At 35.2% G+C, this 26,361-nt stretch overlaps 2 protein-coding genes across 2 annotated transcripts; both read right to left on the reverse strand.

Moving 5' to 3' along the window:
• Positions 1 to 411: 411 nt before the first annotated feature.
• LOC18591336 (metalloendopeptidase / zinc ion binding protein) lies at positions 412 to 7,225 on the reverse strand. The gene is made up of 17 exons (XM_018125686.2): positions 6,652 to 7,225; positions 5,608 to 5,967; positions 5,339 to 5,479; positions 5,118 to 5,250; positions 4,880 to 4,993; positions 4,711 to 4,784; positions 4,554 to 4,628; positions 4,172 to 4,264; positions 4,012 to 4,072; positions 3,516 to 3,848; positions 3,022 to 3,148; positions 2,803 to 2,902; positions 2,411 to 2,480; positions 2,178 to 2,330; positions 1,942 to 2,037; positions 1,154 to 1,476; positions 412 to 1,012 (listed from the first exon to the last, which is right to left on the reverse strand). The coding sequence occupies exons 1-17, from the start codon at positions 6,730 to 6,732 to the stop codon at positions 755 to 757; spliced, it is 2,592 nt and encodes an 863-aa protein (XP_017981175.1). The 5' UTR covers positions 6,733 to 7,225; the 3' UTR covers positions 412 to 754.
• A 7,395-nt stretch (positions 7,226 to 14,620) lies between these two features.
• Positions 14,621 to 16,450, reverse strand: LOC18591337 (calcium uniporter (DUF607)). Its single transcript, XM_007017396.3, has 2 exons — positions 15,719 to 16,450; positions 14,621 to 15,421 (listed from the first exon to the last, which is right to left on the reverse strand). Exons 1-2 carry the CDS (start codon positions 16,286 to 16,288, stop codon positions 14,939 to 14,941), a joined length of 1,053 nt encoding a protein of 350 aa, XP_007017458.1. The 5' UTR covers positions 16,289 to 16,450; the 3' UTR covers positions 14,621 to 14,938.
• Positions 16,451 to 26,361: the final 9,911 nt, after the last annotated feature.

The following is a 26,361-nucleotide window of genomic DNA, read 5'->3' on the forward strand; positions in this document are numbered from 1 at the left end:
TGTCTCTAACTTCCAACTATTGAACTATTTAAGGAATGTGAAGGGTTTTGGTTCCGAAGCAAAGGGCATCTCTCATCTGTTTGAATAGGGCAGTATCAGTTGCTTCTTATTTAGCTCATTCTCTGTATATAATCTTTGCTTATTGATCAAACAAGAGCAACATACCAGTGTTTATGTTGCAATGTCAATAGCAGCAGCTGCAGCTGGATTCTTAATCCACCAAATACAACAAATCTGTTGTTTGTATTGCACCTCAAAAGCACATTCTACATTGCAACAAGCTCAATATACGTATCAATGCATATGAAAATTTCCAATGCTACATTACCAAAAAGGGTAAGTTTATACCCTTAATTGCTTGTATCAGTGCACCATTTCAGAGCCTATTGTTTAAGAGGGAAGAAGGGCATAGAAATAAGAAGATATGAGACTTTTCCTTTTCTTTCAAGGCCTTCGGCCAAACATCTGGTCACTCTTTTTTGTTTTTTTTTTCCTTTTCTTCCTTTTGGTTACTTTTCAATACATTTTCAACTTTCTCTACAAGAGGCTTTCATCTTTGGAAAGCCTGATGATCCTTGCCCAAATATTTCTAACTGACTTTTGGGCTAAAACACAGAAACTCTACATTCTAAGGCACAGTAATGAGTGCCACCTTTTCCTACAATCGAAGCCTAGAAAAATTACAAGCCAAAATTAGAAGAACAAAAGGAGGGGGAGATTGGAAGAACAAAAAAGAAAAGAGGGAGGGGGTGCGCTAATACTGCCTATACTTTACAGACGTTCCTTTCAAAGACGTATTGCTTGAAAATAAGCTACTTCGCAAGCGATTAAACCACGAAAGCTTCAACTCGCCAGAGCCTGTGCATTGGCCCTCACCTTCCTCTTCACTGCTAAAGAGAGTTTGGTCTGCACAGTCTAGTGAAGCTCCGCATGCTAAATTATACGATTGACATGCTGAATGGCATACCCGTAGTCTGTTGTCCCCATCGTTATCACATTTTTGGATCGAGATCTGGTCATATAAGATCAGCGTTTAGAGTCAAGTTATACCACTTCAATTAAGGGAAAGAGAGGGACGAGAAGCAAAATCAAAACAAGAATGGAGAGAAAAAATAATGCTTGGAAACAGACGAGAAAGGATGGGCTACTTTACCCAGCAGGCCAGTTGCTTGGCAGCTGCATCACAGTAGCTGCTCCCAAAGAGATTATTAAACAACTTTCGAGCACCACCAGGGAATAGACGGTGATAATTGGGCATGACAACAACTTCTTCTAGCTGCTGTAATATACTTGCCTCACTGGGTGCACAGTGTTGCCCATACAACTCCCTCTCCAATACATTTTTGCATACTGATAGACTAGAGAGGAGACTGGAGCTGTTCTGGCATGTGTAGCCTGCATAGTCAGAGCAGCGGAACTCACAAACTCCATTGTCACATACACCACCATGGAGGCTGCATTGTTCATCGCAAACAGCTGCATATCAATCCAATAAAAATGGTAAGAGAGAGGGGAAAAAATGGCATTTATTAACTGTATTTATCCCCTGATATATGCATGAGCAGAATTACATACAACACAGCATGAAATTGTTTCAGTAAGGAAATGAAAAACCTTAGAGGTATTGATGAATGGGTCAGCATATTGAAACACCACTAATTATTTAAGTTCTGTTTTCTTCAAAAAAATAAAATAAAATAAAAAAGAGCATATCTTCCATATGTGTGCTGAACTATGCAAGTAAAGGCACTTTAAAAGGGTCAATGCAAAGATGCGACAAGATAGAAGCCCTCGCCTTTTTCTCCACATGAACTACCACTAAAATGGATAGTATAGTGTATACTCTGAAAGTCACATTCAATAACTATTCCATAACTGTAAGAATACTTTCCAACTAAAATAATTAAAATAAAATGTTTAATAAACAAATAAACACATTACCAGTCGAGCAGTCAATGCCCGTATGACCATTTGCACATTCACAGACCCCATTTGACAGGCACTTGCCATGCCCGCTGCAATTGCTATGGCAAGATCCTGAAAATTATATAAGCCAAGAGACAAAGAAAAATAAGTACCAGTATACTTAAAAGGATTAGCTCGGAAGATATGGCATGACCCAAGTTTTATTTTGTATACTAGCTAAAGAATGAATAAGGAAAGATTCGGGAGCTCACGTTGACTACAATCATGACCATGAAATCCAAGAAAGCAATGACACTTCCCATTGACACAGTCACCATTAAAATTACAAGAGTTGGCACATTGCCCAGCCACAGGAACAGGGCTAGTGCTACAGAGTTCTTGGTAAGCAGGACAAATTAGTTCACCTGCAGATAAAACATCAAAACAAATCATTAATGCATATAAATAGATCCTGTTGACTGAAAAGTCAGTAGATCGATATTACCATTAAAACCAGGGAACTGAACTGGTCCACCAGCTTGGGGACACACTTTCCAAATACCATCCACAGCAACCTAAAAAGAACAATTATTAACAAAATTAATGACAAATGGCAGGGAGGAAAGAGCTTAAAGTTCAAAGCGCAAGATGATACTTTTCCGGCTTTACTTTTACTGTTATAAACAAGAGGAATATTTCAGTCAGCCAGACCATGATGGAAATAGATTTCTTGTAATATGGAAATTGCAGTAAATCAGTATTGGACAGGGTAACTGTATTTTGAAAAAACTAAGATCACAGCCCACAGCGCATAGATCACAACTCACAAGCTGCAAGGCCGCTTTTACTCAAAAATTACCAAGTGAAAAACTTGGCTTTACAAACGCCAATCCATACCTCTAATGAGTTATTTACACATCTGTGTTGATAGCAACCATTTCCTTGGATCATAGAACCCCGCACAAAACCAGTACGTACTAAGGATGAAGCCATGCACCTATGTAATCACAAAAATAAAATTTTATCAGCCATTGCCTCAAAAGTTCAAAGTATGTCTAGGGTCAAAAGGAAAATTTTAAACTACGTCCCTGAAAGTTTTTTAAGGTCAGAACTCACCTGGAGTTACTCCCTCTCACTTCACCTAACATTCTGTCTGGAGCCCTTGCACTATTAGTGTCTGTACAGGATCCATCAGAGTAAGCCACAAAGTATGTGCAATAATCAGCTAATGAGGACTGACCACCTGCAATGGTTAATAAATGAAGTTTATATACCTCGCAAGGAGTGCAAACTAAAAATTCAACAATTTTGATAAATGATAAGTGTAACACTGATTGCATTATATGCCAATATCTTGAAATCAGTTCATTAGCTACCATTCTGAGGTTGCATGCAGAGTACAAGCATCACATTAGGAAGAACATGTGGATGTAGACCAAAACTGAAAATAATTTTGCTTTATTTATGACTCGAAAATTCAACATTCATCAGTTAAAACACTAACTTTTAGTATGCAGAAATAAGGAATTAGTAGTGTTTAGGTCAGAAACATAAATACAAGGCCCTCAAAAACATGAAGTAGACAGATAAAAAACCCAACAAGGGTATACCTTTGTTAGCCTGAGGAAAATACCGAGCCCATTGAGGTAAGTCCCCACTATAACTTACAATAGGGCAGTAACCCTCTGCTTCCCTGTTATATGTACAACCAGACAAATTGGTTGTGTTGCAGTGATACGCCCCCTTCCAGAGATTGCAAGGAGAAGTAACAAAATCAGTTCCTTGGTTGTGACCCCAATCAAGACGATCTGCCATGCTATAGTTAGCTTGATACCATCCACTATCCTCCAACAAAGCCAGAGTCATTTTTGAAACTACTGATCTAGTATCCACAGATCCCGTCATTATCTCATTCATCAAAAGCCTTTTTTCCCAATGAGATCCTGCAGTGAAGCCATCACTTAAACATTAATGACCATCTTCCATTATGAGTCATATTTGTGTATTGTATGCTAATTTTGGGAGAGTATCCTTGTGTTGAAAATCTGCAACCAACGCATCAATAGAAAGGAAAAAGACACAATAAACAAAAACAGAATTGAAAACCTGATGTGCCACGTCCTCCCCCATCTTCTAGCTCTAAGCCAGTAAAATTTTCTGAAAATGCCTGTCAGGAAACTATCATCAACCATATGTTTGATCTCCCATTGTGTTTTCAATAATCTAAAGCCACAAAAGGCCAGCACAATGAAAAAGTTAACAATACCCCATAATGATGTCGTGAGTGCATGACAACACGTGGAAGCACCACACGAGTTACCATCCTCCCAAGCTTGTCATCCATGATCTGTTCAGTAACCTGCAAACAGGGACAACCATGCTATAATGAGGTTTTTAAGCTGTGTCCAGTGAAATACAAAGATCACTAATAAGCAATGTATGCTTTTTGTATTGGTAATTACAAGACATAAGCAACTTAGTCTCACAAGCAATCCTACAAATACAAAGTACTAAAAGTTCAACTGAACTCCAATTTCAAAGGCACAAGTCATTAGGGTTTGAGCTTTGACTTCAGAATCCAAAGTTTATTATGAAAATTGCTTTGATGTGTCTCAAGGGCATATTTATAGTAAATGCCATGTAATTACCTGACTACGTCTCCTTTTCCTCTCGTCCCTAAAGTGGGCAAAAGCATGCGGATCAAAGCCAAGAACATGCATAACCTGGATGAAAACAAACATGGCATTTAGCACACGAAATTTCCTTCTATACTCTTCCAAATTCATCAAATTAACATCAACAAACCTCATGGATAAGAGTAGCTGAAAGTAAAGTCTCTGCTTCAGCTGTTAAATGTCGAGGAGCAACATTCACATGCCCTACAAAATAGGAGTACACCATTGGTTCTGATTTCAGATTTCTACTGCACACAACAGCAGCATACACACTTAAGAGATAGGCCAACAAGAATTACCAGCAATTGCACGGCCCCATTGATCACGTTCACATGCTACTGCCCATGCCAAAGTGTTGCCAGTGGTAGGTCTTGTGGTCACAAGAAGGACCAAGTCCGCATCAGCAACACCCTCTGTGACAAAAATTAGACAAAGAGAACGGTTAAATAAGAATGAACCTAACAGGAGAGTGTTCTTAGAGGCCCAATCAAGATGAAAATGGAATCTAAACAAAGTAATGGAACCGCAATGAGATACCTTCAACATATTCACGAGGAAGCTGTACACCTCCATCTTGTCCACATGCAGAATATCCACTCAATCTCAAATTGCCTTTCACCGGCTCCACAGCCAGGGCTCTCTTAAACCAGTCAGCTGTCTGCCCTAGAGCCTTCATTAAATTTCTTTCAAAAGTTAGCATTGGCTTAATCATAACTCAAAGGAAAGCAAATTTATTTGTAGAATGTATAAAGTGAAACCTTGCGAAGACGACGGCGCTTGTCGTCCCCAGATATATCATCCAAAGTGCAATTATACCAACAATCACCATAAATTGGAGGATCACCATGAGGATTGCAGGAGGGTGTGCCAGGAGGAGAACTCACAGGAGGCTCCCCGAGCTGGTGAAATTAAAGCCAAAACAACGGCAAAACATAGAAAGCAAACAACAAGCACCCAACATTAGTTTTACAATCAGTGATCAGACCTGCAAAGATACAGAGTTTACCAAGGAAACAATTGCACTCACCTTCACAATTTCACCAACTTTTCGACAATCTCTATCCTGTGAGTGGCCAACGGCATCATAATTTAAATATATTCTTATAGGTTGTTTAGCATCCTTTGGATGCCCAAGCAATTCAGGAATCCCAAGCAACGACCTTCCTTTGTGATGAACATGATTTGAGATACCAGAGTGCTCGTAAACCTGTGGGGTAACCGAGTAAACCTTCCGACCTGGCCGTCTCCTCTGCTCAATTATCTGGTCATGAATACATGAATGTGAGACAATGTTTTCACTACTTCCTCTTTCTTGGCCTCTCCATTGCAGATGATGCTCCCGAAATTTTTCAGCAGAAGCTTCAAACCATAACAATATCAATAAAATCTGCAGTAGACACCAGAAAATCTTGAGTTTCAGAGGAATGCACACAAACAAAAAACCCCAAAATCAGAAATTAAAAGCAAAAAGCCAAGAAAAAAAATCTACACAACAATGGATCTAAGAAAACCAAGCTAAGAGTGGTTAACATCAGCACAAAGATCAAATTTTTGCAAATCATGAGCTCAACTTCAACTACCTGATATGGCGTAGACCCCATTAAATTTCAGCTTCAAATAATTCAAAGTACTAATATTGGGGGAACGGCTAAAGCTGTAGATATATAAATCCCAGCTTAAAATTCAAAATTCAATAGTTAATCAAACTAAAAGTTTACAGTTTTATCCAACAAGTAAACCCTTAGTGAACAGCTTTCCAAAAGGAAAGAACCCCGACCCATAAAAATGGTTATGGAAAAGGGAAGTAAATATGAAGTAAAATAAATAAAACTATGCATACTCAAATGAAACCCACCTTTATACGAAGAAAAAATTAAAAGTATTAAACAGCAAATTTTGAAATCTCTGTCCTTTTTTACAACTATTTTTCGCAGTAAACCAAGAGTTCTGCACCATTTTTTTTATTTCAAAAATTAAAACCCATAAATCTTCCTGGCCTTTTAATATTCAAACAGTTTGGAGCTTTTTCTGGGGAGGGGAATAAAACATTTACAGTAAGATCGAAGCTTACCTCGAATATAACGGCGGCAAATCGAAGCTTAAAATCAAATCTGGTTACAGTGCTTGAACCAAACCGGATTATAACCTCCATGAAATGTCCAAAAAGTAAAGCATGAACTCTTCTAATTCCATCAAATCTCCCTCGATTCTCCAGTCGTCTTCAGAACCCAGACAAACAGCTCTTCGCTCCACATTTCAATTCCAAAATGCAACCCCCAAAAATAAATACTCCAAAACAAAATCAAAAATTTGCAGAGCTTCTTTCGATTTGAAGAAGCCCAAGCAAACAAACAAAGAGAAAAGAAGCCTGAATCTCTGGGGTATACAAATTTCAGCTTGTTTTTCAATATAGAAAATGGGGTTTGTTCTCTAGCAGTGAATTAACACTGCTAAAAAGACACGATTTCTAAACTATTTCTCTTTACTGTTTCTGGGTTTCTTTTTCTTTTCTTTTCTTTTTTTTTTTTTTTGGGTGTGCAGAGAGATGAAGAAACACTGACAGTAAAGAAACAGGGAAGAAAAAAAAGAGGAGATGATAGAAAATCAAATAGATTGGTGGGGTGGGTAGGCACGATAATTTTTTATTTTTTTCTAATATTAAAATAATTTTTTTAAAAAAAAGTTAGTAATATGAAATTAAATAAATATCAGGTAGCTAGACAATTGCCCCTGATGTTTAAGTAAATTACATGAATAAAGAAAAAAAAACCCTTTTTTAATTAGATTTTTAAATAAATTTTTATAATTACATTTATATCCGAAATGAGATGAATATAACAATTAATTCACTTAAATCCGAACTAATATTTTAATATATTACTAGGGTAAAATTTTCAGTTATTTAATAAAAATTAATTATTTTTTCCATTATATTATTTTTGAGTGGATAATTCATTCAAAATAAGTATAAAGTTTTCAGATAATTTTTTCAAAAAAATTTAATATTATCATTAACAAAAATAAAAAATTGAAAATACCCTTTTCCATATTTCATTTATTTATCCTTATATGCTATTGTCTTGTGAATTAATACAAGACAAGATAAATCTAAGAAATTTTATAATCTAAAATCTTCTAACTTTGTATAAATATTTGGCTGGCCCAATATTTAGTTATCAGCGTCATTCTCAAATTTAATTGCCAACAAAAGCCGGTTTTTCAGCAATAAAAATAAAATCCCATTGTAGCTATAATGTGATCCATATTTTTATAGCCAATTTGAAAGCAATTACCCATTGATTGAGACATATAATAATGTTACTATGATTAAATATATATATATTAAGGTTGTAATCAATGAATTATTTATCTTGAATTTGATAAAATTAATGCTATAAGTATATAAAACATAAATTAGGTTAAATTGTCAATCATGGCCATTGGTATATGTATAATAAGTATATAGCATGATGTGGATAATGCCTTGGAAGGAAAAAAAATCATGATTAAAACAATTTCACAAAATATTGACATAATAGTGATATGAATTAAATATCATATAAATTTCACAATGAATTTTGAAGTATATGCAAATTGAATGCTGATTTAATGTAAACTTTACCATAAAGATAGTGATAACGATTCATTTACTAGAATGATAAGCTTGAACAAATTAAAAAATAAAATTCGAACTCGAAAATGAAGCTAATATATATAAATATATATATATTTATTTATTTATTTATTGGAAGAGGGTGTAGAATGGGTTGACGTTTCATTGTTTGAATTCTCCAAATTTCTTGCCAAGAAGGCAAACCATACCCCGTTTGAAATTTTTCTTTGCCTCTTGAATATCAGCATGAAAACGAGTGCCAGGCACAAAATCATACGAGCTGGATGAGTTCATTAAATATTAGGACTCAACCCACGAGCCGTATTGCTAATTTCCACATTCAACCAGTTTTTTTATTTTTTGTATCATATTAAATTATTTTAAATTAAATAATTATTAATTAATTATAAAATTATTTATTATTTTATATCACATATACTAATGCAATATATTAATGTATATGACATACTGATATATATAAAAGAATATACACTATCACATCAACGTATGAATATAAAATAATAAATAATATTTTAATTACAATTATCATGAATATATTTAGTTTAAAATAAAAATTAACTTAAAATTTTAAAATAATATTTTTTTAGTATTTCAATAAAAAAAATTAAACTACTCTTTCAAAGCCACACAAATGCTTGATTAACATTTGAGTGCTTAGTATTAGAAAAAGTCAGTCAAATCCATAATTAAATAAGATAATTTCATGCCGTACGGCTCAAAACTTTGAATAGATTTTAGATATCTTCTATTGTATGATAAAATTAAATTCAAACATTATTAACTTCGGTGCTCCCATCAAATATTAAACCCACCGGTCCCACGTTTTTTCAAACTGCAAAGTGTCAGTTTTCCTTAGGCACTCGGTCCCACAATTTGGATAATTCTGATAATTAAATAAATAGATAATAGGTGGCAAATATGTCCCCTTAAATTTATTTTTATATAATAAAAATTAGAAGTATGTACCATAGCAACATAAGATTAGTCTATCTTTATATTAAAAATCAAATTCCAAAATTTATTAAGTAGGAGTGTGCAATGTTGGCCTTTTTATCGACCTACCAAGCTAATCCACGTGAACGATTTTTTAAGTTGCGGATTAGGTTATTTAATAATAATGTTGTCCCTCCCGGACGCATACTTATCGTCGAAAAAAAGAACATTGGGGGTTGTTTTGGTAATTTTATTGGAAAAGGTGGGCTTCGCTCATCAAATTTGCTCCTCAAAGCTATGAGGAAGTGGGGTTAATTTGTTTGTAATTCATGGAGGATTTGGTATAACGTGAACCAAGAGAAATAGTTTTGGTACATCATGATTGTGAAAGGGACGGGATAAGCAAAAGGCTGAGTAGGCATGAAGCAATGGCTATGCAAAATGTTTGGGGTATGGGCATTACGTGAGCTAGAATGTTGGGTTAGAAAGGATTCCTATTTGTGTGTTGAAAGGTTAAGGCAAAAACAGAGGAATCCCAACAAGCAAGAGACTAAAGAGGGAGGGAGGGAGGGGGGGAAGTGGTCAGATTTGGGTGTTTCCTTAACCAATTGTACAAGCTTGAGTTTGAGTTTATTACTAGATTAATGGGTAAAAAACAGATCTATCGTTGTCTTCAAATGTGTTTGCTGACCAACATTAGTTAGAACACAGCTCATCTACTCGATCAATAGAATAATCAAAAGCTTTATAAAAAATTTGTTTCCTTGGTGATTAACCTAACGACAACGGTATTGCAACTTCAAAAAATAACCCTAATTGTTTTTTTTTTTTCATTCTCATATAAAAAAAAGAACTTTAATTGAACCGTCTGTTCAAATGATTAATAAAATTTTATGTTAAAAAGATTGAGTAACGACCTTATAGGAAAACGACATTGGGTTTCTCATAAAGCTTTTACTGGTGAAAGTTTATACTGTTTGTCAAAGGAACATGTGAAGGACATGGAAACTTCAGAGGCAGCTTCCAACCAGGGAACGCATGTCACTGGGGAAGTCTCTTTGCGGATGACAAAAAGCTCTTTATCCAGCTTTAGAAGAAGATGGGAATATACCCATTTCTTCCTTTCTTTTTGGGGATAAGGATATGGAACAAGATGAATATCAAACAGATAAGGACCATAGGTTTGGTTGAAAGTAAAAATGTTGAGCATCTTAGGATGTGGACAAGGCTTCTTTCTAACAAATAATTTTCTGGGTATTAGGTAAATGACTTGGCTCTTTCTCTATATTCCATCATTGATCTCTTGCAATTTGAATGTAATCCCATGTCTTAGTTTGCATCCGAGTTAGATCAGTTGTCATAATCCTTGGCAATCAGGCACCAAAGCACTGAAAACGAGACTGTTTCTTGTGCCCAACTTGAAGAAATTAGTCAAGTATAATCTTTATCTCAGGGCAATAGAGACCCTTTTTTTCCAATCTTTTCATATATTTGAATTTCAATTTCAAATGTTTCATCTTGCCCTTTAGCATATACTGGAAGGGCAGCACTTCTGTTTTGTCGTTTTCTTTAAAATGTTTGAGGCCATTCTTAGATTATTATATAATGCTGGTGGATTGGAGGAAAAAGGTTCATCATGCGAGAAAAGTTCCCCGATTTAAGCCATTTGCATGATAATTAAAGTTACTCTCCCTCGATGAAGCTTTTCTGGTACTTTTAGCTTTGAATCTCAACAGTTGGGTTTGACATCCTTTTTTGCCCATTTTTTAAATAATATTAGGTTGCCTACCACCAATCAGGATTGCCTGTGTATTTCCAGGTAGCTAGACAAGTTCTCTCATAATTACACAAGCAAAGCAAAGCCAACTGCGATGGTTGCATAATTGGGCAGACCTCTGACTTTCCTTCGCGTAATCAGCCTGAATAGAGAGTGGTGGATGAATTATTGAGAGGTTACCACAGCCATTGGTTTGTTGTTGCTACATGCCAAACTAAAAAGCAAAAGCCGCATCAAAATTATTGAAAAGGAAGATTGGGCCATCCAGCTGAAGTTGAATCTGGTGGTGCACCTAATTAATTCCTTGTTCTGACCAAACCCAAAAGAAGATTTATAAATATTTATGGAACCTCAACATAATTTGTATGCCTGCTTGCGAGCTATAGCAAGTGGTTTTAGACCTTCGGAACCCTTTGCATTATGGACCAGCAGCAGCAGAAGCACCACCACGTTTCGTTTCCTTGACTAGTAAGCTTATAGGGAAACAAGTGGGGCTAGCCCTGACCTCGATCCTGTCATTTCCAGTCTTAGCCACATGGACGGGGGTCCCAAATTCGTGACCCCCAATGGAAGTGACTCGTGAGCTGAATTTCTCAGTTGCCCTTTCCATTTTAGTATCATTTCCTTGCAGATTTTGACAACCCAAATTACCAAATGAGTTGGGGAATTTGCTTATATTCTTGCTCCTTTCAAAAGTATGGCAGTTTCAGGTTTATTTTGGATTGAACCATAGGGAAAAAAACAACCAAATTGATGGGGTGTGCACTCAACTCCACAGGGACAGCTGAAGCCGAACAGAAAATCCAGAAACAAATCTAAAAAAACAGTGCAGATAAGGCACAGGGTGAGTAGTGAACAGTGATAAAGGTTTCGAATTTGCTTGCAAGTTTGTCGAAAAATGAGAAAAGCATGTCGCAATCTCCATTAGCCAACATGTACCAAGAAACCCAAGTCACTACAAAATACCAATCTCCTTTGGGTGGCTGCTATCGTGTTTTGTTTTGGTCCATGCTCCTTTTAGCATCTAATGCTCGTGTAGCCAGTATACCAGTAACTGCCAACACCTTTTTCCTTCTTGCCCACCTACGAGGAGTGGCTTTGATGCATGCAGCTGTAAGACATCCAGCCAAAAAAATAATATGTTCCACTACTAGTAGTATTCTTTTTCACCAGCATGTGTACTCTTTCCTTCTGATATTTCGCCTTTTACCCCTTTTCTTTCCCTCCAACTGCATATGTGAGTTCATTTTGTTCTCCTTTTGGTAGGGTTTAGTTCATTTTTCCATCCAATCCAGGAACAAGAACTTGTATTTGTATGACCTTCATTGTTCTAATCTGCTGAACAAAATGGTTTATCGTGAAGGAAAGTAAGAACTTGTCAGGACTGACTGCTGTAGCAAATTAAACAACATAACAACTAGGAATACTTGGGATTTCTATTCTTTTCAAAGAAAGTACTAAGAATATTATAGATATTTGTTTGTGTGTTCATACTGTACCAAATAAAGCCAATCCAGTACCTTATCAAATACTTCAAGGGAAATTCTCATGCACCTTGCTGATTGAAGGGGGGTGTCACTAGACCAAACAATTTCAGCTTTTTGAAAGAGTCCTTGTTAAACCCTTCAAACTAGGAATTCAATGCTGTCTTTTGTCCACTAGACTGGTAAAATGGCCGTTGCATCTCCGAGAAATTCAAAGTCATTCATTAAGAGAAAGGTAATTCAAATCCTCATGAGCAGTCAGAGATTTTATTCATTTACTGGGGATGGGAGAATGCTTTCACCCACCCCAGCCCGGATTCGAGCTTGGAGGGGGCCCTTTGCTTACAAAACAAGGAGATAAAAACAGCATTAAAGATTAGCTACCTCTCTGCCGACATTATCGCACTAAGAGCTCCTTACAACTTGTGCTATTATAAATGTAGTTTTTTTGCTATTTAAAGTCATAGACAAGTTGGATTCCAGCTCCTGCAATAAAAACTAAAAGAATAAAAGAGATTATACAGTGCAAGCTCTCACATGACAAGAGATAATCGAAGCCATCTAGCAGCCATTAGATTGCATGAATCGAAACAATTGTTCAATCATCCAATGGTCTCCATTTGTCAGTTGAGAAAACTGGGTTTACAGCAGTAATTCAGAATATAATGAAATGGAAGGAAAAGCAGAGTGGCTACTTTTTGTTTAATACTGATGTATTGGAGTATGTTTGTGAAGATTTAATTAAATTCTTATCACCTTGAGGCCGGAGAGGGAAGGCCAAGAGCCAAAGGGCAATATGCTTACAGAAATAATAATAAGCAGAGCTTTAATTCACAAAAGTCTGGATTAGGACCTTTTATCAGTTTCATCATATCTGTAGGCCCTACATAAACAAGTCAATAAAATCAAAGATACATTGCTTGTAAAATCAAGTGAGATTAATAAATTAATTTTGATTTGGAGCTGTTCAAGTTTGAAAAAGAAAAAGTTGTGGAATGGTTGGATACCAGTAACTGGAAAGGATTAGGACATGGGCTATGACCCAAGAGGACCCACTTGAGAAAGAAAATGAATGGAAACACACAGAAATGGAGGAAATGAATTTGTTGCTTAGTCTCATGCCACTACCAAAGATTTCTAGATGTAGCAAAGTTGTTGGGCTGATTAGTTGGATTAACGTTAGTTTTTGGACTGTTGCCTTTGCATACATACAAAGGAAGTGGTTAGATATTAGATTTGCTCCCCAAAAGTTCTAATAACAAAATTTCCACTTGAGCTTGGCTTATGTGCTATGGTGGTAGAAAGGGTGAATAATTAAACGAAGATCATGAAATTAGGGTGCATTATAATATTCTTTGTTGTTTGTAATCAAAAGGGTTGAATTATATTGTGTTGAAAGTGATTAAGAAGTACCACTTCTGCTTGATCACAGCAAAAAATCAATGAAGCAAGCGTCTGGGATGAGGATTGAGGAGGGGAATGAGCAGTAAATATCTTCATCCTGTGGGTCATGGTTTGTTGTGGATAATATCATGTTCATGTGTATATGTTTTATGGCTTTTGGAAACAGAGGGTCGAGTGGGGAGTGGGCACCATGCTCTAATGATTTTTCTTCTATACTCGATGGGAATGGCCCAAGAGGAAAGGGTTAAAACATCTTTTTCTCGGAGAAAATAAAGTGAGCTGTGGCCTGTGAGAGTGTGAGGTGTATGTATACATTGTTTCTTCCAAAACAAGCACTGGCAGAGATCTGGAAATCTGCCCTGCTTTCGCATTTGAAAAATTTGTTAAGCTTGCAGAACGGGATGATGTTTCCTTGGGTGAGATGGTGTAGACAGACAGCACTGGTAATCCGATGTGAAAGTAACATAGAAAACTTGGTTGCATTGTCAAATCCAAATAGAGTGTAGATTTAGACTGTTGTTTGTCTTCCCATTGAGAAAACAATGGGCTACGTGCCCATCACCCTGCCACGATTTGTTTGTATAAAGCCCTTCTCTCTTCAGTCTGCTTGAAGCCCATTGCTCTTTAAGCCTGTAAGTTGCATCATACATGGCACATGGGCCATTGGGACCAAGGACCAGGGGAATGAGCAATACACAAAAGTACCCATTTGTCTATGGAAAACGAGAACTATTGGACAACTTTACAGTATCTTTTAACAAAGGACCCAACCCGAGGATTGGACCTTAAAATTACATGCACATGGACCTCAATACAAAGCCGCGTTAGTTCATGTCTATATGCACAACTTAGGCTTCAATTCATTTTAGATACACTGTTTGAGCCCTTTAATCCCTGTACAACTATTTACTATACACCTGAAAAACTTAAAACTACAACCATGGATGTAGATCTTGCTTCTTGCATCCCATAACATTTGGGTTTACTTAATTCTACGACTAGATGAGACTAATAAGTCTGGAAAATTGATACTTGAAATGAAAATTCTCATTCAAAATAAACAATTTTCATCCGTTTTCTAATCATTACTATAGAAAAAAACTCTACTAGTTTCCTTGCACGGGCGTTAGATAATGGCCTCCTCTTTATGTTTCAAGGTTGAGTTAAGCTCCAAGTTGGGCAAGCCACTGGGGGAGAAGTTGGGATAAAATGCCTGGCGGAGTTGATTATACTTTTCAATGTCAAAGTTGTGGACCTTCATGAGTTTCTTCTGTTTAGCTTTGAAACGGCGTTGAAAGAAGCCTTCGAAGGAAGGTTCTGTCGAAGTCCTGAGGAAAAAGCCATAGGCCATGGCGAAGTGAAGGGAGGTGACAAAGAAGCATATGGGCTCCATGACATCCCAACTCAGTTCCCAAAACGTCAGCCTCATGAACCCAAGAGTCTGTGCCACTAGGAACCCCAGCCCACAATAGAGCTCACGGCGAACCAGAGTCTTAGCCTTTTTGTCTATTTGACCCTTTTGTTTCTCCATTTCGTCCAGCTCTGTTCTTCTTGGGTCGTTTGGGAGGGCCATCGATTGTGAAATTAAGGTCTCCATTGATTTAGCAACCTGCAAGAATGAAAATCAGTCTGTTTTAATTATTCATGCATCTAATCAATTTCATGTTATGCATCCAAAACAGAGCAAGGATAAAGCCTTTCTCGGTTTAGACTCAGTTCGGTCTACTGCTATGACAAGGTCCGCCGCCGCTGACCATTTCGGCAGAAGCAGACCCACATCGCAACTTGCAGGTCGAACATGATGACCACGTTTTCCAACAGCGCGTGTATCGCACTCTTCTAATCCGCTTTTAGACTTATTAAAAAAGAAAGAAAGAAAACAGAGTGCCGGTGAGAAATTTTATACCTGCTCGGGGCGGAGGAAAACGACGTCACCCAAAACGATGACGTTTCCGGACTCATCCAGCATCTTGGCGAACTCCAAAGCTTGAGCTTGATTTCCGCATCCTTCGAGGCAGACTTGAACGAACTCATTATAAGAAATCGAACTCTTGGGAATCTCCCTCAGCTTCGCTTTAAGCTTCTCGACCTGAGAAACCCTCAGTAACTTCCTCGCATCCTCAACCGAAATCGTAGCCAACGATTCGCCGGCCGCAGCATCCATCTGGGGAGGTGGAGTAAGCCCTTCCAACCAAAGGCGATCTTCGGTAATGTCAATGCCTCGGAACCTCTGTCCCAGTTTCTCCCCGAGTGGCAGCGAGAAAAACTCCGAATACATCGGAGCCATCTGGCCGGGACTTCTCCGGTGGATGAAACGTCGGAAGAATCCTCGCAAGACGGGTTCGGGCGAGGTGACGTAATCCCGTCGGGATGCGTTCTGCAGTGAGATCATCGAAGAGTTTTCTGGACTGACCAACGGTGAGGGAATTCTGTAACCTCTCAACAGACGCTCCGCTAGCGTTTTCCGAGCCGCCATTCTCAAGGGGCACAGAGAGAGAGAGAGCTTGTCAGTGAAAGAGAAGAAGAGAGGAATCTGGAGTAATGAGTTGAATGTGGGGGTGAATGGGAGAGATCTGGTATTTATAGTGTCCAAAGTCGTGGGAGAATCTTTCTTGATGACAGAATCCCGGTCCTAATTGCCTTCTAAATAATTTTTGTTACCTTTTCATAACTTTCATTGCTTCTGTACGTAAATTTTGTTTTAGGTTCAAATACACTGTTCTCTTACCTCCTTCATCTGGAAATTTTATCCAATTCATAGTCCAAAATTAGCCTACTAATTTCCCTTTCAACCTGCTTGGCCAGTGACTGAAATAGTCATTCCCTATATTCCCAATCCCTCTCTAACAACATGTTTGCTTCACAATGATTGTCAGTTTTTGAAAAAACCTAAATAAACATTAACAAGGCATCTCAGTAATAGCTATTCTAAAAATAAAGAATAGATTAAAAGTTTTATTCAATAAAATTATTTTTAAATAAATTTAAAAATTACCATCATATATTTTTTTTTTCTCAATTTTCACATTTTCTTTCACTCTTTTATCTATTTTCTACATCTTTCCTCCTTTCTAAAGTCTTTCCACATAGGGCAATGGTGGCATTGCGGGAAGCGTTGATTAGTGTTTCTTCACCATATCTTCTTAATTATGAAAAAAAAAAATTAAGAAGCAAATAGCAACTTATTTTCGATTATCAAAATAAGTCTAAATCATATTTTCTATTTTTCTTGTTTTTAAATTTTAAAATAATTTTAAAAAGTGATTTTTTGATAAATAATTTCGAGATAAGTTAATTCAGATATAAAGATTAGTTTTCCAAATTTGGACTAGATGGATCGTACTTTGAGGATTGTGTGTTCTTATATTAATGTCATTGAAAGATCACGACGGAAAATAATAGATGAATATCACAGATTAAGCGAACTTTAATTAATTAGTCAATCTTTTATTTTTTAAAATAAATTTCTCATTATTTTTTAAAAAATACGTAATATTAAAATGTTGACTCATTTGTTCTTTAAGGGTTTATATATAAGTAATGTTATATTTCTTTCAAATGCTAAACCATTAATTAGTTCATTTAAAATAGTAAAAATAATTAAAAAGAAATATGATTTATAAAGAAATAATAGCTTTTTCATTTCTCTTTTTCCTCGTCTACCTTCTTTTTCCCAAGATAATTTACACAATACAAAGTATTTTTCTCAATATCATCCAAACAATAGAAAATATTAAATTTTCAAAGAAAAATGTCTTCTATAGAAAAACTCCTTTTTTTTTTCAAAAAATTAATTTTCAATTATCAAACAGAGCCTAAATCACACTCTCTTTTCTTCTTGTTTTGGGGTTTTATAATAATCTTAAAAGATGATTTCTTAGGAAATAATTTTGGAGTTAAAAGTTTAAAATAAGTAGCCTAGTATAGCAAACTCGCACTAAATGTATCGTACTTCGAAGATTGAGTATTTTAGATTAGTGTCATTGAAAGATCATGACGTTAAGTAACTAATTAATATCAAAGATTGAATGAACTTTAACCATTGGGTCCATCTTTTATTTCTTGTTTTTTTTAAAATAAATAATATTGAAATATTGACTTTTTTTAAAAGGTTTGTAAATAAATTTATAATGCTAAATTAGAACCATTAATTAGTTAATTTAAAAATAATTTCAAAAGAAATATGATTTTATAAATAATTAATAGGTTTTTCTTTTCCTTCTATCTCCATCCACTTTTTTTTAAACAATTGATAATACGTTTTTCAGTATTATTCAAATAATAAAAAATATTAATTTTTAAATAACTTTTATAAAAAAGCTCTTCTTTTAAGAAGCCAATTCCTCAATTGCATTTTCTTTTCTTATTGTTTTTGGGTTAAGGAATAATCTTAAAAGAAAATTTCTTGAGAAATAACTTTGGAGTAAAAATTTTATTTCGATATTCCATATTCAGACCAGATATATCGTACTTTAATGATTGTGTATGTAGATTAGTGCTTTTGAAAAATCATGATGGTACGTACTAATTAATATCAAAGATTGAATGAACTTTAACCGTTTGAGATAATTTTTTATTTCTTAAAATAGATCCCTTATTGGTATTCATAATTCATAATATTAAAATGCCAACTCCTTTGTTTATAAGGGTTTATGAGTAATTTTATAATGTTAAATTCGAACCATTAATTAACTTTCAAAAAAACAATTAGAACCATTAATTAAGTTAATGCTTATTTGACTTAACTCTTTTTTCAACTTATCTCTTAAAAGTAGAAGTCGGGTCAAACAGAATTTTGAAAAACTTTAGAAGAAATAAAAGTAGTTGTTTTCAAGAACAAAATCTAAAAAAAAAATTCAGAAAAAGCTCCAAAAAGAAATTTTCTCTTCTCTTGCTTTCAAAACACCTTAGTTTTTTGAGAGAATTTTTATTTTTGTTCAAAAAATGTAATCTTTTATTATATATAATCCCAACAATACGCTTTACGGTAATTTTAATCCAAATTAAGGTTTTATAAGTTGTTTTACTAAGAAATTATAAAAATAAATTTATCAAATAGTTTTAATTTAATTTTAAAGGTATTATTTTTCATAAGAACTTCATAATAACTTTTAAGTTTAAAAAAATTAAACCAAACAGACTCTTAAATTAAAATTAATAAAATAATTAAAAAATAAATATGAGTTAAAAAAAACATTAAGTTTTCCATTTCTCTCTTTCTCTGTGCATCTTCCTTTTCACAAGATAATTTAAGCAAGATAATATATTTTTTTAATGTCATCTAAGTAATAGAAACTATTACATTTTCAAAGAAAATGTTTTTTATAGAAAAAATTTTCTTTCAGAAAGTATATTTTCAATTATCTAACGGAACTTAAATTAATCACATTTTCTTTTTTTTTTGTTTTTAGATGTTATAATAATCTTAAAAGGTGATTTCTTAGGAAATAATATTCGAGTTAACAATTTAAGATAAGTAGCTTCGTATTCCAAATTCGGACCAGATGTATCGTATTTCAATGATTGTGTATTTCAAATTAGGGTCATTGAAAGATTATCACAATAAGGAAGTAATTGATGTCAAAGATTGAACGAACTTTAACCGTTGAGTCAATCTTTTATTTCTTAAAATATATATCTTATCGGCATTCTTTTAAAAATAAATAATATTAAAATAATGACTCATTTGTTTTTAATGGTTTATAATTAATTTTGTACTTCTTTAAAATGCTAAATTAGATCCATTAATTATTTCATTCAAAATAGTAAAATGATTTACCAATAAATAATAGGTTTTTCCATTTCTCTCTTCTCCTAATTACCTTCATATTCTATTCATGTATGATAAAACATTACTTGCCACTAAAATATTTACTCTTTCACTCCTTTGGAAAATTAAAGTAAATTCAATTATATAAACCAAAAAAAAAGGTTTTGCTCCACTTGAGCATAGTTCTAAGGAGTAAAAATGAAGAAATTTGGATAGAAACCTTAGATTAGAGTCTTAGTTAATTTCCATATTAATGCCAAAAAAATAAAAAATATTTATCAATTATGACCATGACGAAAACTAATATTACAATTGGGTACATAGAATGGGTGGCATTATATAATTTCGTAAAGGTCAAGGACCATATTAATAAATCAATGGATTTGATGAAGAGACACATTGAATCTGAACAAAAGCAATTGACCTTAGTAAGCTGTGTCTTTTCAATCAGAATAATCAACTCCTTTATCAAGGTTAATTGCCCTTTAATCACTGTAATTATTACCAAATACTAATCCATTAATCAATGGATTTGATCAAGAGACACATTGAATCTGAACAAAAGCAATTGACCTTATTAAGCTCTGTCTTTTCAATCACAATAATCAACCTCCTTTATCAAGTTTAATTGCCCTTTAATCACTGTAATTATTACCAAATACTAATCCATTTAAATACGAAATCCGAAAACTGGCAACCGAATCTGTAAATAGCAATGAATTTGTGGGACTAAACAGTGAGGCTCTCACTGGTCACAGTCGGAAACTTTTGCGGGCCAGCCTCTTTGCAGCTGTCACTCTAAAATTTACTTCGTGGCATGCCACTTGCCTTGCAGTTTCATTAGAGCTTTTGTTTTCAGTCTCAAGTCTTAATTACGCGTGAGACTTGGACAAGACTCTATAGCCCATGCTAGTGTGTTTCTTGGAAAATTTAGTTATGTATTTCGATGATGATAGTCAAAATTTGCACACGTTTTTTTCCCATCATGACCAGGGATGGGAGCCTAAACCAACCATGGTTACCAATATTTGACCCAAGGTGTCTGGTTTTTATGGTGTCTGCCTCTTGGCATGATGAGCTAGGTCGGTGGTTTCCCCAACGTAAATTTGGGGCTTTTTGCTTACTCGAAACAGTGCAGCTCATGATGTGTGTTGTCAGAGGGTTTGAACCAATCATAAACCGGCGAGCCAATCATGGAAAAGGCCTGTTTTTTTCCTTAAGAATCACCTGGGAACTGGCATGTCCATGATCTTTTACAACAAGAACACATCAGCTAATGGGCCGGGGAGCATGTCTCGGACAAAGAGCACTAACATTTTGGCTTTGGGGTTTTTTTTCAACAATTTACAGCTAGCAAAACGAAACTTTTTAGTATATATCGTCTCTAAGCCATGATTCACACCATGACTTGGGTTTTTTCCGGGGCTCTGATGATGCTTGCGTGTGCTCATTGCGCAAATCTTCTCTGAATAAAACTCTTTCAACCCATATATCCATATGGAAAAAGACCCTTTTTTCTTTTCTTTTCTCATCTGAAGAATTCTTCACGAAACTCTCTAATTAGAGTGCCTAATTAACCACTTTGGCACCTTCACTTCACCTATTTAAGTATCATAGTTCACGAATTATGGCAGAGGAACATGTCCATTTCCTTTTAATCCTCAAAATTCTTTACGCAATTCTTATTCTTAGGTACGGGTAAGTCGAGGCACGCTTAAGGTGCAAAGATACTTGCGAGTTTAGAATAATATATATAGTATAATTTTAAAATAAAGGCGAAAAGTGAAACCAACACCATGCTGATAGATATTAAGATTGAAGTGCGGCACATTGTGCAGTGCTCATATCTTCTTCTTCTTCTTCTTTTTCTTCTTCTCTGTTTAAAAAGGAAATGAATCAAAAAGAATTGTATGAACATAACATTAGATTTCTTTTTTGTGCTTAGAAGTTGACATGGGGGGGCGGCTGGTGATTTGGAGATTCTTAAGCCAAGTGGGGTGAAAGATTCCTAGCCTTACGAAAGAGGTAGGGACTTCTATCTACAAGAGGTGATAGGGAAAACATGAGAAAGAATCCCATGAAAGAATGAAAGAAAATTCACCCCAGGAATGTTTTGTTAGTCACTGAATAAGAATTAAAGAATCCCAACAAATTGGGGTTGGAATCACAAATGCAGAATGCTGTTGGGTTAATTTCCATTTGAGAGTGTGTATGAGAGATTCTTGGACACTAGAGGCAGTGGGAAGTCTGCTATACCCCGTTTTCGCATCTCACATGAAAGATACATGCCACTGATACATGATCGAGCCAAGTTCTCAAATGTTTTTCCTTTTTTGGATAAAATTTAAGGTTATGATCTCCTGGTTTTTCCAGGAGGTAGGTTTAGAGGGTTAGAGCCATACGTTCTTTTTCTGCAATGAGTCAATATCAGCTTTGAGACATCGTCTCATTTGGTCCACATATCCCGGTTGGTTTCGTGCCCTACACTAAACCAGACAGCATCCGCATGCTGGAATCGTGCCACAATTGGCTTGCAATCATCAGCAACCATTGGTGTGGTAACTTAACTTCCCAAAGTTAGGGGTCTCTGTTAGTGGGAATCCGCCACGGCACTGCACCATTTCGTCCATTGGACACCCATGTTTTCATTTCTAGTTTGCTAATAATGAAATATAACGCTATCTGATCCTCAACAAGAAGTTACAAGTACAAGTAAAAATTACAATCATCACGTATCTTGGCTTTACAAGTTCATGAAGTTTGAAATGCATACCAAGCTATGTATAGGGATATTGCACCAGAAACAGGCTATACCTATGGAGGGATTTGGTAGATCTATGCTTACTCCACGTAATCCCCCACTTTTATTTTGTGGTCCGTGAAAGATTACCTAAGAGTAATCAGTGACGGCACTTCGGGTGACAAAAACAAACTATATTTCCCTACGAGGGCCACTCACTCAACCACTTGCCCTTAGGATGTTTTGGAACAATGACGCAATACGAGAGGAAGGCACTCGTCCAATCAAATCATTGCATAGGAATTGCACCATCCCTAGCTCCTTAAGCATTGTTCTTTGGGCAATCACATAATTAAGGTTCCATCCAACATAGGCAGCTCATTTTTCATCAATCAGAGATCACATGCAATGTGGTTAGGCAAGATGACCTGCAATTATTCATTTTGTTTCCCTATGAGCAAAAGAGTGGATTCCACTGATATTATGGGATGATGCAATCTTGAGTGCCCATTGCTATATGTAGAGATAAAACTTATCCCAAAGGCTGGTTCCTTTAGTCTCCAAACCATGCAATGTTTTTCCATACCATCTAGTTCTCTGCAAAATGTGGAGGTGTGTCGGTTTCCACAGCCAATGCAGAATTGAGTTGCTATACTGTTGGTTTGCACCCAAATTACCCTTGAAGTTTTATCACATTAGCCTCTTTCGAGGCATGAAGTGGAAAGCCAATTGCTCTTAATGGACCCTTTAAATTAAGGATTAAGACAAGATTTGCTAATTAGAAAGCAATGGCATCAGCATTCGGTTTGGCAGGCTTAGAAAGCATGGTACTAGCATGCAATTAATGGGATCCGAATCTGATTGTAAAAATTGACAGGAGTGAACAAAGGAGTGCATGACATAGGTTTTTGGATAATGAGGGTTTATTTAAGTCAATTGTAGGACTCCACGAATCAGCTTCTGATTCTGCAGGAAGGTTTGCATGCTTCTTGGTAGCAATTAGCAAAAGGAGATCTTTATCGATTCTTCCAGCAATAGGTTGGGAAAAGGGACTGGCGTATCGGTAAAGATGGCCCGAAATCTGCCCCATAATTAGCAGCTATAGATGAAACTTATAGCAATGAATTCTTTCCCATCTTTTTGGTGTCATTTTATTGAGAATATGAAAGTGATTCGAGTGAGATCACGTATTCCTACATGTGGCTTTGACATTATTTGCCACTACCAACGTCCACATGCAAGAGTTAGGCCGGATTAGCCGCTTAAATATGACGCTGCCTTTGGATTTGGTGAATTCAGCCACCCAGGAGTTTCTTTTTCCTTTCATACGGTGAATATGTAAATTACAGATCAATATCACTGAACAAATTTTCATTACAGAAAAGATTTTGCTAAGGAGAGATTCTTTAAAGTTACTTAAATTCTTGTTTAAAGGAATATTTTCATATTAATTGTAGCAATTGACAACTAATGTGATATATTTTAATATATTAAAAAATATATATCATTTAATATAATAAGTACTTGAAAAGCCAATATAAAGTTGGAATTGACGTAATAAATTACAAATTAATATATGATGAATAGGAAAATTATAGATTAATATCATAAAACAAATTTAATTACAAAAATGATTTTGCTAACTTACTCCTTTTTAAAATTGGTTGAGTTCTTGTTTGTAGTAATCTTCTCGTATTCAATGCAGTAATTGATAGTTAATTTGATGAATTCGAATACATCGAGAAAAAATACCATTTAACATGATAATTTTAAAAAATTATCTTAACGGGCGTAAATGGAACCAACAAGACGGAGTAATTTGGATGTATAGTTAAGCCTTTGTATTACCATAAATTAGAGGCGAATATAAAGTAAAAGGTCATAATTCACAATTCGGAATCTGCATAACTCTTTCATCACAGTTGTGTGGATGCTGTTGTTGATACGTTTCTACCTTTTGTAGCTGAAGCAGCCTCCTCCTATTTATTCTTGTCCTGGTGTTTGAGGGCAAGCCCCAATTTGGCAGATTGATTGAATCTTTATACGAAGCAAATTCCATACTAAGGGGGAATAGAGTGCTTGGTAAGCATCATTGGATTCATACATATATCATCAGGAAGATGTACATGAGCTATCCCATGACTTGCAAAAGGAGTATTGATTCATGTGTCAGCTCTCCAATGGATATGCTTACCTCACCAAGTGAAGAACTTCCAACCCAAATGTATGTTGTCAGGATAATACAATTAAACTCCCAAAATTGGCTTCGGTCCTTCCCCTGGTTTGTGCCATGCATGTACAATCACTTTAGGTCCATATGCAACCTTTATTACAACTTCTCTTCTTGTTTTCCTTCTCAAGGGCTGAATCATATTCATGGGGCGAAATATGGTTTATCCATCATTGGTTGGCCAAAAACTATGGAATTTTTTTATTTGTACTTAATTGAAAATATATCGTATGTTATTTTCAATGAATATTGTCACTTTTTATATATATAAGACTTGATAATATGTATTTATATAATACAAATGATGGTTGATGTGCATACTACGTCATAATACGTCACGTCAAGTTTCAATTTACATCAAGTAATAGTTGTTATTGAAATAACATTTGTCACATTTTTTTTATAAAATAAAAATTCAATAGAGTCGAAAAAAGGAAAAAAAACTTAATTAAATACGATAAAAATGTGAAAATTTAATTGCAAGAAGGAATATATAATTCAGAAATTTTCTTTTTTATTATTTTAGCCATAGTTAAAAAAATTCAAGGCAATCATTGGGGTCGATGAGACTAGTAATGATCAACTGTAGTAATATACATTAGAGTTGGAAAATGGACACCTTTCTCATTCAAAAAGCCTTGTACATGCCTGGTGACGTGATGGAAGAGCATTAGCATTAAAAGAAACATAGAAAGATTGCAAAGCCTCACAGAAAAGGGTTGCCTGAATATAACACTCACGCAATTTCCAACTTTCTTTCTGTTGATTGCAACCTCGCACTCATCTCTTTTTGCCTTTTAAAACTAAAGCATGAAACATAGCTGTAAACCTCTAAAAATATGTTCCTGATAGGGTTTTCGATCACCAATCCTTCCCATTCTTTCTTTCTTTCCTTTTTTCATGTTTCCTTTTGTCTTTGTTAGTGTCATAATTAAAAAATTTTCATTTTATTATCAATTAATTTCAAACCGCATGTCCGTCCCATTACTATCGACTCTATAATTCATGTCATGGGAGTAACTTGATTCACTAATTAATTTTACATTGGATGTGCAAACCATAACTTATTAGAGTCAAAATATAATTATGAATCAAAGAGGAATCGATTAAATTTGTTATTGAATTCGTTTTAGATTCAGAAATCGTTTTATTTTTTAGATATCGGTTAATTGTCAAACCCTGAAATTAAATTACTATAACTAACCCAACAAGAATAGATTTAAAACTATAGGGCAACTTGATTATTGAATGCTAATGCTCCATTAGAGAATTAAAGTAGAAAGAAACAAAAGGGGAACACGTCATATTAGAAAAGCAGTTTTTGTTGAATATATTACGAGGAAACTGGCTTTAGGTCTTTGACCAAACGACCTCCGACCAGTAATACGAAAGGGCTAGGTAAGACAGTGGCTAAAAGATTGGGCGTAAAAGAAAGTATCCCCCACGATGTGGGATCCGAGAATGAATCTGAAAGAATCTTTGACTAAAACAGGCTGAATCTTCCTCTCTGTGTTGTTCGAAGGATCAATCATGGAAAAACCTGTCCAAGATAAAGACAATGAAGAGCTGTCGATGACTGCCCGCAAATTTAGAGATGTTTGAGACCAAAAGGATGATGGTTTTGTCGAGATGAAGGGTAAAGAAAATACAAAGTTTTTTCTTCTTTTGGTGGGTGGATTTGGCTTTTGATTAATGGTTGAAACTGTACAAGAAAAAGGGTTTGAAAAAGAGCAGCAAAATCCCAAATATGACAAAGAATTGAGAATAAACAAACATTTACCCCCAAAGGATATTGAAACTATTGAGTAA

The sequence above is a fragment of the Theobroma cacao genome, chromosome 8 (genome assembly GCF_053813885.1).
Source record: "Theobroma cacao isolate CCN51 chromosome 8, ASM5381388v1, whole genome shotgun sequence".
Lineage (NCBI taxonomy): Eukaryota > Viridiplantae > Streptophyta > Magnoliopsida > Malvales > Malvaceae > Theobroma > Theobroma cacao.